At 58.9% G+C, this 13,137-nt stretch overlaps 1 protein-coding gene across 6 annotated transcripts in view; it reads left to right on the top strand.

Annotated features, from left to right (window-relative positions):
* ADGRB2 (adhesion G protein-coupled receptor B2) overlaps positions 1-13,137 on the top strand; it is a 33,565-nt gene that overhangs the window by 8,834 nt on the left and 11,594 nt on the right. For 3 of the 6 annotated variants that reach the window (XM_040974108.1, XM_040974107.1, XM_040974105.1), the window contains exons 3-10: positions 8,669-8,752; positions 10,324-10,488; positions 11,079-11,243; positions 11,342-11,509; positions 11,603-11,704; positions 11,825-11,931; positions 12,685-12,879; positions 13,034-13,102. In XM_040974108.1, the coding sequence (XP_040830042.1) occupies positions 8,669-8,752; positions 10,324-10,488; positions 11,079-11,243; positions 11,342-11,509; positions 11,603-11,704; positions 11,825-11,931; positions 12,685-12,879; positions 13,034-13,102 (1,055 nt within the window). Of the gene's footprint in view, positions 1-8,668; positions 8,753-9,025; positions 9,191-10,323; positions 10,489-11,078; positions 11,244-11,341; positions 11,510-11,602; positions 11,705-11,824; positions 11,932-12,684; positions 12,880-13,033; positions 13,103-13,137 lie in introns of all 6 variants that reach the window. The other 3 variants (XM_040974104.1, XM_040974103.1, XM_040974106.1) reach the window with 2 other exon arrangements.

The following is a 13,137-nucleotide window of genomic DNA, read 5'->3' as shown; positions in this document are numbered from 1 at the left end:
CTGTGGGTGGTTGAGCATATTGGAGGATAGGACCTGTCTCCAACCCTGGGCTTGGGGCTACCTTGTCTTTACTACCTTGAGTAGCTACCTGTCTTTGCATATATGTGTGTCCATGTGTGCCTGGGAACTGTCTCTGAACCAATTGCAAGTGACAGCTACCATGGACAGTAACCTCTTCTAGGGCTCTGGAGGGGGACCCTCCTGTGAGACACCTGGCATGGTGCCCATCCACAGTGAGTGCCTAGTGGCCTTGCATGGCCTCTCTCCCAGGCCATCTTGGCCTCTACCAGTGGTCGATGAAGCTGTCGGAGTGACAGCCAGGCCGTGGGCAGGTTACAGGCCCTGGAGGCTGGCCTGGGATTTAGTGCCTGCAGGAAGAAATTGGATTTCGCTTCTTTGTCGAACATCAGTGGAGAGTGCCGGGCGTATATCAGGAGGTTTATGGTTCTTCCTGCATGGCCACTGCTGCCTGTCACTCTGCAGGGGCCTCCCCCATCCTGCTCAGCTGTGGGCAGGTTCTTTTGTCTGGTTTTCTCTGAGGTCTGTCGGCCCAGTGGTCTGCAGGGGATGGAGTAAGGCTCTGCCCTCATGGGCGGGTACCATCTGGGCAGGCTGCCATGTGGAGCACAGAGCCAGCAGCGGCCAGCTGGGCTTGGTGGAAGCCGGAAGCAAGAGTTGGTTGGTAGCTGCTGGGGATCCTTGGAGGTTGGAGGGGGCTGAGGACAGGAAGGGTACTGTCCTTAGAACCTCTGCAGGGGTCTCTTGATCCTGAGGTAGGATACCTTGCTGGTACCCAGGCATGAGACCTGGGGCTGGAGCTCCCAGCTGTCCCTAGCATGACCTCTGCTCTCACTCCTGTGCTCCTCAACCTAGCTCTGTGCACTTACTATGCAGGGCAGGCCCCGTGGGGGGTTGGCAAAGGCGATGTGGCGTCAGCTGTTATAAGTGGGCTCACATGGCACTCTCTGGTGCCTGTGTACTGGCATATCCCCTTTCTCTCCTCCATAGGCAGAGGCTCTTCTGCTTCGCCACCTCCTCCCTTTTGCCCAACTTTGCTGGTATAAGAGATGCCAGGTGCACAGCTGTTTGCTCTACGTGCCCGGGTGTGGCTGAGGACCCCTGGCATTGTCTGTGCCTGGTGGCCATACCATCTTTGCCCAACCTTTGGGGCTGCTGGAGAGTGGGCTGCACTTGAAGCTCCCTGACAGAGTGGGAGCATGGGATGGTGGTGAATGGGGAGAGACCCCCATGCCAGGCGCTGGGTGAGGCAAGGCAGTGGCGTCCATCTTCTTGGGGATGAGGTCGAGTAAGGCAGTCTGGGTTACTACCAGAAGAGCAGAGAGGCAGGGGACTGGTGGACAGTGACCGAGCAGGGTGTCTGGGCCTGCCTCAGAGCTGAGTGCACTTGACAAGAGGGTCTGGGCGTCTGTTAATTTCACGCAAACTGCCTCTGATAGATCTCTTGTTATTTTTGGTGAGTTGAGCCATAAATTTGTGCCATCTTGCTGCCGCAATCTGTTAAGTGGGGGCAGAGGAAGAACGGGAAGATAGGCAGGAAGGAGCTGGGTAGAGGACAGGCATGGAGGCTTGCTACAAGGTGGGTTGCAGAGGCAGTGCCAGCTGCAGAGCTCCATGCCTGAGGCTGGCTGCTAGCCTGCCATGGTGCCTGCCCAGTGGCTGCCCGCCCTAAAGAAGCTCTGGCTGTGGCTGTGCCGTGACATGCAGGAGAAATAGCCCCCTCATGGGGTGCCTTCCTGCCCCCTGCCACTGCCTGCCTCCTGCAGGTGCACTGTCCTGCAGTGTGATGGTGTTGCTCGCTCACCTGCCCCGTCATTCAGGCTCCGTTCCATTGTGGCCATCAGGTGAACCTGGGGTCTGTTCCTGGGAGGCCACTAGGTCATCCCCCACTCTGCCACTGCTGGCTGTGTGACTAGAACAGATGCTGCCTGTACTGGCCCTTAGGATATCTGGTTCTCTCATGTCATTTCTGTGATTCAACCCCCAGCACCTGCCCAGTGCTGCCCAAGCTGCCCAAACTGACATTCAAATACCACCGTGACCTCCAGCAGCGATTCCCCGTGTGACTTTTCCTCTTATCTTCCTTTCCCCTTTCAGCTGGGCTCCTCACTGCTGTCCCTGTCCCTGCCTGGATGACCCTGCACCAATATGTGGCCCTCTAAGGGCCCACCCAGAAGCTGCCTCTCACCAGCCCAGCCCAGCCCAGGAAGCAGGTGGCCATACTCCTTTCCAAAATGAGGCTTAGTGTGCTTGTTTGGCCAGCTTGCTCTGGCAGCAGGAAGGGGGACCCTGCCTGTCTGCCTGTTGGGGACCTCCAGGTGGGAGGAGGAGAGTGCTCAAAAGCCCCAATCTCTGTCCTTGCTCACAGGACAGAGAGCAGGACACCAGGTCCCTAAGTCCCAGCAGGGCTCATGCCCCAGGCACCCCTTTGCACGTATCTTCAGGTCTTGATCAGAGCAGTTTGTTACCCAGCCTCTGGCTGGTGCTGAGCCAATAAAGTGAGAGACAAATGTACTTGATGCCCTCCAGGGAGCCCCCAGTACCCAGTGGTGGTCCGTGTCACAGCCCTGACCCCACCTCTGTGTGCTGACTTGGCCTCATGCCCATTCAGCACCTGTCAGATGGGCAGAGCTACAGCACAGTGTCCATCGTGCCAGAGGACACAGCTCAGGGGTGTCACAGTTTCATGTGCCAGGGACCATTGTTTGTACACTCCCCTGACAAGCAGGGGAGTGAGGGAGGGGTGGATTCTGAACTGGGTTTTGAGGTGTGAATAGGAACTCCCTGGCCTGTGAAATTTCTCTTTGAATGGAATCCCTTTTTAAGTTTGATAGATTGCAAAGAAATTCTGTATCACATGTGGAAGGGGTATCACTCATCTGAAGTAGAACATAAATAAAGACACAACGTGGCATGGTGAGATTCTCGCGAGCTGCTCTTACTTTCTCTGGGTTTGTTAGAAAGAGCAGCGATCACGTGCGGGAGCTGATCCTTCTCACAGCTGGAAGGACTGAAGGGAGGTGGCTATGTAATTTATCATCCAAAGTGGGACACTTTCGAGGTTATAAAGGGGAGGAGGGAGATGTTGTTAATTACGCTAGGGCAGGGCAGCCTGGTCCACACCCGCTGGCACGTGCTCTCCCTGATGCTGATAGACCAGGGAGAGCTCCTGATGACCTGGGTGACCTCACAGCACCTTGATGAGCCAGCTCCTGCCCTGTGCTTTGGGAAATCCCACTCGGGGAAGGGCGTTTGAGGTAGGGGAGATGGCAGGTGCAAGGGTGTTCAGATGTGAGGTATGCCAGGGGCTGGAGCTTGGGACAGGGGCGTGCCTGTGGGTCACCGTAAGCACATCCCGCTGGCCCAGGTCTCCGTCGAAGGCTGCAGGAATCTGGGGGTGTCTTGTGGGGAGACAGGATGAGCCAGATGTCACCCCTGCTGGAGTTTCTGGCCACATGGGGGAGGTTGGGCTAAGCTGGGGGAAGAGTTGCTGCAGGGGACTGGCATCCTGGTACCATCTCCAGTGGCACTGGACTGTTGGGATAGTCTGGAAGGTTTTTTTTTTAAGATTTATTTATTTTTATTGGAAAGACAGATATACAGAGAGGAGGAGAGACAGAGAAGATCTTCCATCTGCTGAATCACTCCCCAAGTGGCTGCAACTGCTGGAGCTTAGCCTATCTGAAGCCAGGAGCAAGGAGCTTCTTCTGGGTCTCCCACATGGGCGCAGGGTCATAAGGCCCTGGCGCATCCTCTACTGCCTTCCCAGGCCACAAGCAGGGAGCTAGATGGGAAGCAGAGCACTGGGATATGAACTGATGCCCACATGGGACCCTGGTGCTTGTAAGGCAAGGACTTTAGCTGCTAGGCTGCTATGCCAGGCCCAAGTCTGACTGTTTCAAAGCTGTGTCCTTCTCCCTTGTGGGATGCACTGTGAGGATCAGGAAACAGTGGGGGCTGCGGAGCCCTCGGGGAGGCGAGTGGAATGTTAGAGAGCTGGGCATCAAGTGTGTGGATTGGTGCCTGCTCTGAGCTCTGGGCCAGTCTGCAGGAAAAGCCGGGTGGCCCTGGGAAGGAAGAACGGTGTGTACATGGCACGCTGTCTCCTTGCAGGTGCTGGTGCGGTGCAGTGGCTGTATTTTCGGCATTCAGGACATATGAGGCTGAAAGGACTGGCAGAGTTGGGGAGGGAGATGGCAGATGCTGGGGCATCAGCACAGTGGATGTTTCCAGGGAACCTGTGCCCACATGTCTATGGGTACTGGGGGAGTACGATACAGTATGGTTGGGGTGAGGGACCCTCCCCACGCCCCAGTAATGTGTAGTCCATGCTTACTGAATGCCTGGCTGTGCCCTTTGTGTCAGAGGGCTATGGGAGATGAGACCCATGCTCAGGATCCCAGGGGGGATGAGGCCAGAATACTCACAACTACAGCAGGTGGCAGTGGCCTGAGACACAGAAAAGGGAGCCAGCTCACCCAAAACTGCTTGTGTGGTCAGCCTAGGAAGGCTTCCTGGAGGGGGTGGCATTTGTCATTAAGGAACAGTTTGGCAGATTGAGACGGAGGGAAGGAGATTCCAAGGGGAGGGACCAGAATCCAGTGACGCAGAGGACTTTATATTCAAGGGGAAATCAGAAGGACCTGCATCTTTTCCCTGAGAGCTCTTTGTGTGCTGAGTTGGCCATGTCTCTGATTTCATTGAGAAGTCTCACAGAGCCTATGTGGTAAGAAGTGCCACCCTTATTTCCAGGTCAAGACTCTGGAGCTCAGAGCGGGAATGTGATTTGCCCAAGGGCACACAGCAAAATGGTGCAGAACTAGAAACCCACTCCCCATCCACCAGGCTCCAGCATCTGGCCCTGTCCTTCGGACCAGTGTACCCTGCTGTCTGGTGGAAGGGGTAAGCAGGGCTGGCAGAGTCAGCAGAGGCTGGGGTACCCCAGGCTCAGCAGTGGGAAGCCATGGAAGGTGGTCAGCATGGCCTCCCCAAGGAGGAGGGCAGCAAGGAGTAGGTGTGCCAAGATCCCACAACGAAGGTGAGGGTCCAAGGCAAGACAACTCTAAGGTTGCCCAGGCCAAGCTACATCTTGTTGAGGGCAGCACAGTGTAGCGAGAAGAGCATGGCCTCCAAAGGCTGGTAGGTCTGGGTTCCAGTCCCACCCCAACCTCTCTGTATTAGGAAAAAAAAAAAAAAAACACAGACTTTCAGGAAGATCAAAGAAGGTGATGTAGCATGCGCATTGCTGAACAGGTGTTACTGTACTCAGACTGTCTTGGGGTGGGTGAGGGTGTAGCCCTGAGGGAGTGGACTGCAAGCCCCAAAGACCTGGTCTGGCAGGCTGCAGGGCTCTCTGGATTGGATACTCGCCCCCTTCCTGGGCCTGCCAGTCTGTTCTGTCTCCTTCCCAGGAAAGCTGGCTGGTTTTCTAGCCTGGAGGGGTACAGGGGCAAGCAATCAGTATAGAGCTTGGCTGTGTGGCCTGGGGCTTCTGCTTTATCCTTTCTGGCTCAGCCCCAGGAGGCTGGCAGAGGGACCCAAAAGCCAGACCCCAGCCAGGGGCTGACTTTTTAAATAGGGTGGAATCTGAAACTGCCAGCCCCCATTTGGTGATGGTGTAATAGATGGTGGGTCAGCAGTGAGGGGAGGACGTGGGACAAGCAGGCTAGGCTCACATCCCTCACGTCCCTGCTTGGTGGGTTTCCAGGATCCTGGGCTGTGCGTACAGCTTGAGTGACTGACAAGATGCTGAGACAGACGCTGGGGTGGGGGTACCCCCAGATCTGCAGAGGGCAAAGGGTAGCTGCTGGGTGTCTGTTGATAACTTGGTGTAGGGCTTGAGGCAGTCTAGATGGACAGCCCAGGAGCCATGCCATCCAGCTTTCCTTAGCTGTGCCTTCAGTGAGGGGCTGTCAGTGGGCCAAGCTGGCAACCCTTTCCAGGGACCCCTCCCTGCCCTGGAGATTCTAAGAGCCATGTGCTCAGCGGGGTACATTTCTAGGTGTTTGTGTGAGCCACATTCTGTGCTGTGTTCACTGGGGTAGGGGTTGGACTCATGTAAGCCTCTCCCCAAGGGCTCAGGGTGGGGAGGGGGTGTGAGTCAGGAGACGGGGCCGTCTGTGATGAAGGTGGAGGAGCTCATTCTGACGGGGCAGTGGGTGGTAGACCTATGGAAGGCTTTCTGGGTGAGTGGTCATTTGAGGTGGGTCTTGAAGGTTGAATAGAAGTTTTCCAGGCCAAGAAACAGACTTGTTTAGAGGAAATGGTGGCTGATCCTGTTCTGGAGTGTTCCATGTGACAGAGGCTGCAGAGCACAGGAGAGGGTGGGGTTGGGAACTTGACCCAGGGGAGTCCATTCGGTCTTGGGGGTGTACATGCAAGGAGAAGAGGATGAGGCAGAAGAGTGAGATCCTGCCAGGGAGGGAGGCCAGGCAGAGTAGCTAGAGAGGCAGAGGGGAGCTGGTCAGCTGGGGTGTTTCAAGGCAGGAAGTGTTGGCAAGGCCAGAAGCAGCCGAGGGGTCAGGCAAGATGTGCCTGCCAGGGTTCCGTGGGACTTAGCGCCAAGAAGGGCGCTGATGACTCTGTCAAGAACAGTTTCAGCTGGAAGATGTGGGCGGCAGCCAGACTGCAGCGCTTCCCGGGGGAGGAGCTGGCGGAGCCCGGAAGTGAGTGGCAGGTGAGAAATGGGAGCGGCCACTGGAGGCCACTCGTGGAGGGAAGCAGAGAGCAAGAAGTGTCTCCCAGAGATGGGCGGACAGGGCCTGGAGCCATCGCAAGCCCAGGGGTGGGGGTGGACGGGTGGTGAGATATTTTCAGATGGCGAAAGTGGGGTGTAGGACCAGGCAAGAGGCTGGTGTTTGTGGGGAGAGGGGCTGTGGAGAGGCTGGGAGCAGCAGAATCAGGGGCAAGATATTGGGGTCGCCATGGCATAGTTTCTGGGTGGATGGAGAAGGGCATGGCTGAGGTGGAGCCCAGAAGGCTGTGGAGGCATTTGTGTGCCCAGCAGATGTGGGCTCTGTGTTTGTCACCATGCTGGAGACCCAGCTGGGGGTTCTTGAGCAGCCTGAGATGAGTCTTGTCACAGGCTCCTGGCTCAGGATAGCTGAGCTGGTGAGGGGTTGATGGGGCTGCCAGGTATGGCTCTGCCACCTCCTTGTGGTCCCCACGAAGGTGGGTCCAGGGTGATGCTGGAAGTGCAGACTGCAGGTGCTATTCAAAGGGAGGAGGCATGAGGGGTGCAAGGGTGGCCAGGGAGGGGATAAGTAAGCCAGGCCGTGACCTTCTTCCATGCCAGTAGAACGAAGGGGTTCCTGGCCTCCTGTGGTGGGCGGGGTGGGGGTGGTTTTTGGGTACAGGGCAACCAAGAGAATTGTTCTGCAGGGACACAGCAGGGCCAGAGCGGCAAGGAGACACACGCAGGGCCACACAGCTCATGTCCACACTGCAGTCAGGACCCAGGGTCTCCCGACTCCATAGCTGGATGCCCCGGGTTGGGGGCAGGGTTCAAGTTGTAGAAACGGTGGGGAAGTCTCAGAGATGCAGTGGTTCAGGCCCTGGCACAGGTGGCTGATGGGGTGGAAAAAGGCCCTGAGCTGATGAGGCTGGGAGTGGGCCGGGTGGCAGTTTTGGGCCCCCTGAATACCACTCTCCAAGCCTGGCAGGCACCGTCTCTTAGGTGCTGAGACTGGGCTTGGCAGCATGGGGAAGGATAGGCACTGCCCCCTGGGGTCTTCCAAATGCCCAGTGCCTGTCCCTTAATGACCTGGCTTTTCAGGAAGAAGAGAAGGCCGGGGTGGGGAAGAAGGACAGCCTCCAGTTTGGAGGCAGCAAAGGCTGGGCTAGATCCCTGGATGCTGTTCTAAACCCACCTACTGAGCAGCCTCTCTAGGGGCTGGGTTGCCTTTGCTCCCCCATATGTTTGTGCTCAGCCACCACCTGCCTGCAGTGAGGAGCTCCTCTCTGTGCCTGGGGTTCAGGTGGGGTCTCAAAAATGTGGGCCACACACAGTCGTCAGGGCTGCCCAGAGCTTCCTGGAAGTACCTGCCTCGGGCCCTGTGGGTCTCAAAGATGCTACATCCTGAACTGTGCTGGGGAACTAGAAATGGCCTGGCATGGGTTGAGTCACAGGGCAGGCTTGGGGCAGAAGGCAGGGACAAAGTCATAATGGCCCAGCTTGGTTGTCTTATCTGATCAGCCCTCAGGAGATAGCACTAGGCAGGGGACAAAGCTGGGCACCGGGCTCGCTGAGCTGTGTACCCGTGCGTGGACAAGGCACTTCCCTTCTCTACTCCTGGGTCTCCTCTCTCTCCCTCTCAGCAAGGGGATTTATTTAGGAGTTAGAGACAGGCCTTGGCACAGCAGCTTTCCCAAAGTTCATTTCTGCCAGCAACCATACCCTTCCCTGTGTGGCTCCAGCAGGAAGTAGACAGGATGGTTGCGGGTGAGTCCCAGGCAGCCTTCTGAGCCCATTTTCCATAGCTGTGAAATGGGGGTGATGGGTGGGGCCAGGATGCGATGTTCTCTCGCCATTGCCCACAGTTGCAGTTGCAGGCCCTTGAACCAAGGGCACGCAAGGCTGCCCTCTGTGTGCCACCGTGGCAGGTGTGGGGCTGGCTGCTGCTGAGCCCCTGCCACCACCTCCATGTTCCAGGTGAGGAGCCAGAAGAGGAACCGAAGGTGAAAACCCAGTGGCCAAGGTCTGCTGATGAGCCTGGGCTATACATGGCACAGACAGGTAACTCGGGCCCGCCTCCCTTCCTGCGTGGCGGGGCCCGACCATGTGGCGTCTGCTGGCATGTGTGTTTACCGCGTGCCCGTCTCCGTCTGTGTCCTGGAACTCGCTCATGTCTCTGTGTCACATGGGGGGTCCATGGGCAGGCCTGCCGCCCAGGGTCAGGGTAAGAGGGTCCGTCTGGCGCTCCTCCAGCCTCCCCGCCCCCCCCCCCAGGAGACCCAGTGCCTGGAAGGTGCCCCGCCCCATGCCGCCGACGCTGTCCCTCTCTCGTAGGCGACCCGGCGGCTGAGGAGTGGTCCCCGTGGAGCGTGTGTTCCCTGACGTGTGGGCAGGGTCTGCAGGTGCGGACCCGCTCCTGCGTGTCCTCCCCCTATGGGACCCTGTGCAGCGGGCCCCTGCGGGAGACCCGGCCCTGCAACAATTCTGCCACCTGCCCAGGTAGGCTGGTCCTCCTCCCCGCCCCCTGTACCTGCAGGGTTAGGTCCTGCCTGGGACTGGGAGCATATGAAGCTTCCACAGTGTGCCACTCCATAGATCTGCTGGTGCTCGAGCCTGTGCCAGCCCTGTGCACCATGCCAGTCCAGCACAGGGCACTAGGGGACACAGATGAGTAAGATGTGGAGCCCACACCTCTCACGCCCCTCATCCTTTTGCCCTCATCACTTGCTACATTTGCATCGCTCTGGTCTCACCAGCTCCTCTTGTGCACCCCAACCTAGCCTGTTAAGCTGCAGTCTCTCCTTGAAGATGGAGGCCAGTGCCACTTCCTTTCCACACGTAGTCTGCCCTGATCATCCCCTGCCTCCTCTGGCTGCCCCACCCCACTGCCCTGGGAGCCTCGTGACACTCTCCTAACCTTGCACAGTGGTTCCTGCAGATACTAAGGGAATGCATGTATCTGCACGCATGGGACACGTGGTAACTGGGGGGCCGGAAAGTTCCAGTGGGGTCCTATTCCTACCCTGCCGCCACCCCCTCTGGGGCGCACCAGCTCCTGGCTGTGGAATTAGAGCAAGGCCTATTTGGGAGGGCCCTGGGTCCCTGGGGGGTGTAGCGGGAGCTGGCAGGGGGCTGGGGCTACTTGGTTCTGGGGGTGAGCTCATTGGTTGTGTCAGCGTCCATGTGAAGGTGTCTGTGTGTCCACGCGTTTGCCCTAGGCCTGCCATGTTCGATTCAGGGGCCGGGATGGGGAAAGGTGGGAAATGGTGGTGTGGGTGGAGTTTGGGTTCATTCCTTGGGTTTTCTTGTGCCCGCCCCCCCAGGAGAAGACCTCTGCTTCCCCTCCTGGGTTGCTCCTCGTCTCCCTGTCCTTGTGTCCAGGGGCTGGCTTGTGTGAATTAGACTAAAAGCCTATGTCTTCCAAGTTTCGTCAAAGGGTGGTGGGGAGGGGAAAGAAGGAGGGCGGAAGGGGTGGAGCTGAGAGAGATCTCCCTGGCAACAGCTCCCAGGGCAGAGCCAATAAGGAGCCGCCACAGAGCCGCGGCGCTCCCGATTGGTGGGCGGATGGGCAGCCGCCAGCAGTGGGCGGGGCCAGGGTACGGCCCAGCCACCGGCCACGTGCTTCCTTGCAGTGCACGGCGTGTGGGAGGAGTGGGGCTCCTGGAGCCTGTGCTCCCGCAGCTGCGGGCGGGGGTCCCGGAGCCGGATGCGGACGTGCGTGCCCCCCCAGCACGGCGGCAAGGCCTGCGAGGGTCCCGAGCTGCAGACTAAGCTCTGCAGTATGGCTGCTTGCCCGGGTCAGTAGCGCCCGTGGGCTTCCAGCCGGGTGGGGGTCGGGAGACCTAGGGCGGGGAGGTAGTCAGCTCGAGTACTCTGACTGGGGGTGGGGAAACCCTTGAACTTGGACAAAGTCCCCGGAAGTCTGGAGAGGTGAACCTGCAGCGTGGGGTGGTGACCCTCCTCTCAGTCTTCCCTGGGGGTTGGCAAACTGTGACCCCCACCAAGGAGGGCTGCTGGCTAGCGCCCCTTCTTCCAAAGCCTGGGCTGCTGATAGCACTTCGGTGCCATGGCCAGCTAAGCTGGGAGAGGACTCAGCTCTGCAGGTGCCCTGCAGCCGATGGCCGGAACCAGAGGAGTATTCGTGCCTCGGTGCACGGTGCACCGTGCAGTGGGGTCCTGGAGCTGGCTTGAGGCAGACAAGATGGAGCACAGGCACCACCTGCTCCCTGCAGCCTCCCCTCCACCCACCACACCCGGCTCCCATGGGTCTGGCCTGCCTCAGGTCCCGGTGCCCAGCAGGCCCTGCGGCCTTCCTGTGGAGCTCTGCCCCCACTAGAGCTCTTGACGTCCTGCTCAACAGCCACCCCTGCTTGTATCTCCCATGCAGTGGAAGGCCAGTGGCTAGAGTGGGGTCCCTGGGGCCCATGCTCCGCGTCCTGTGCCAACGGGACCCAGCAGCGCAGCCGGAAGTGCAGTGTGGCCGGCCCAGCCTGGGCCACCTGCACGGGTGCCCTCACTGACACCCGGGAATGCAGCAACCTTGAGTGCCCGGGTGAGTTCTCCGCAGAAGGGTGGCAAGGGACACAGCCCTGCTCCCTGGGGAGGGGGTGGACCTGGGGCCGCTCATGCCCGTCCCTGTCCTGCCTGTAGCCATGGACGGCAAGTGGGGACCATGGAATGCATGGAGCCTGTGCTCCAAGACATGTGACACAGGTTGGCAGCGTCGCTTCCGCATGTGCCAGGCCTCAGGTGCACAGGGCTACCCCTGTGAGGGCACCGGAGAGGAAGTGAAGCCCTGCAGTGAGAAAAGGTGTCCAGGTACTGCCTGCATGTTGGCCCCAGGGCCGCGGAGGCATGGAGGAGGGGTGGGCTCAGGGTGGGGTGCTGCTGAGCCCTGCCTTGCACCTGCAGCCTTCCACGAGATGTGCAGGGATGAGTATGTGATGTTGATGACGTGGAAGAAGGCAGCAGCTGGCGAGATCATCTACAACAAGTGTCCGCCCAATGCCTCGGGTAAAGGGTGGGGCGGCTCTCCCTGCAGGACCCCTCCATAAGCCTCCAGCCTGAGCTGCAAAGGTTGTGGGAGAGAGCCAAGCTCCCACGCCAAGCCCTATATCCTATTCCCCCTGGCAGGGTCTGCCAGCCGCCGCTGTTTGCTCAGTGCCCAGGGTGTGGCATACTGGGGACTGCCCAGCTTTGCCCGCTGCATCTCCCATGAGTATCGCTACCTGTATCTGTCCGTGAGTATGCCCTGCTGGGCTAGGCTCTGTGGGGGTCAGCTCAGATCCGGGGTGGGTGGGCAGCAGGATGGAGAGAACTCGAGTCTCCCCCATTCCTGTGAGCTTGGGCCTGTACTATGCACACTGTCTCCTGGCTGTGCCTCTCCTGGGCTGGCAAGTTCCTACCCAGACTTCAGGCCTGACTCTCGTGTACCTGCCTGTGTATTCTGGCCTTGGGCTTCTTCCCTGGGGGCCATTGGGTGCGCAGGGTGCTCACCCAGATGTCTGTGCACAGTGCTGGGCTGGCGGGTCCCTGGAGGGAGGGGTACAAGTGAAATCATCTTTGGTGCCCAGTGCCCAGCCCAGGGCTTCCCACAGGGTGAGAGTGATATTAACGGGATGTGGCTGCCTTGTTTGTCTCAGGGTAACTGGATGTTGGTTGTGGGTTTGCATCTGGAGATTATGTTTAAGAGAGCAAGTGTGCACAGGACAGTGTGTGTGAGAGCATGCCCGTGACGTTCCAGATGTGCGATGGGAAGGGAGCTGGGCCCATTCTAGGTTTGTCATCTTGTACCTGCCCACTTGAACAGCTTCTCTCTGCCTTGGGGATTCTCTCTCTGGGGTTCTGTTTTTCCTGGACTCTGTATCCCCTGCGAGCAGTTTCCTCTGACCCCAAATGCAAGCAGTGGGTGGACGGGAGTGGGAATGGGCCAGGGTCTTGTGCCCATTTCCTGGCATTTCTGTGACATGCCCCTCCCCTCATGTTGCCTGCAGCTGCGGGAGCACCTAGCTAAGGGGCAGCGCATGCTGGCGGGTGAGGGCATGTCACAGGTGGTACGCAGCCTGCAGGAGCTACTGGCCCGGCGTACCTATTACAGCGGGGACCTGCTCTTCTCTGTGGACATCCTGAGGAATGTCACAGACACCTTCAAGAGGGCCACTTATGTGCCCTCAGCTGATGATGTGCAGGTGCCACTCTGCCTGTGGGGGGAGGAGGGCTGAGGATGGAGAAGCTGTGAACCAAAGGGGAGGCCCAACCCCAGGGACAGTCTGTGGCGATAAGGTGGGTGGGCAGCCAGTGTGGCTGTAGGGTGCCCCCTGACACTCCCTGCTCTGTTCTCAGCGCTTCTTCCAGGTGGTGAGCTTCATGGTGGATGCAGAGAACAAGGACAAGTGGGACGATGCTCAGCAGGTGGGGAGCCGGCCAATGGACGTCTCCCATGCACC

Source organism: Ochotona curzoniae, unplaced genomic scaffold, assembly GCF_017591425.1.
Source record: "Ochotona curzoniae isolate NIBS_2020 unplaced genomic scaffold, NIBS_Ocur_1.0 contig_2404, whole genome shotgun sequence".
NCBI lineage: Eukaryota > Metazoa > Chordata > Mammalia > Lagomorpha > Ochotonidae > Ochotona > Ochotona curzoniae.
This window is presented reverse-complemented; position numbering and strand designations above follow the sequence as displayed.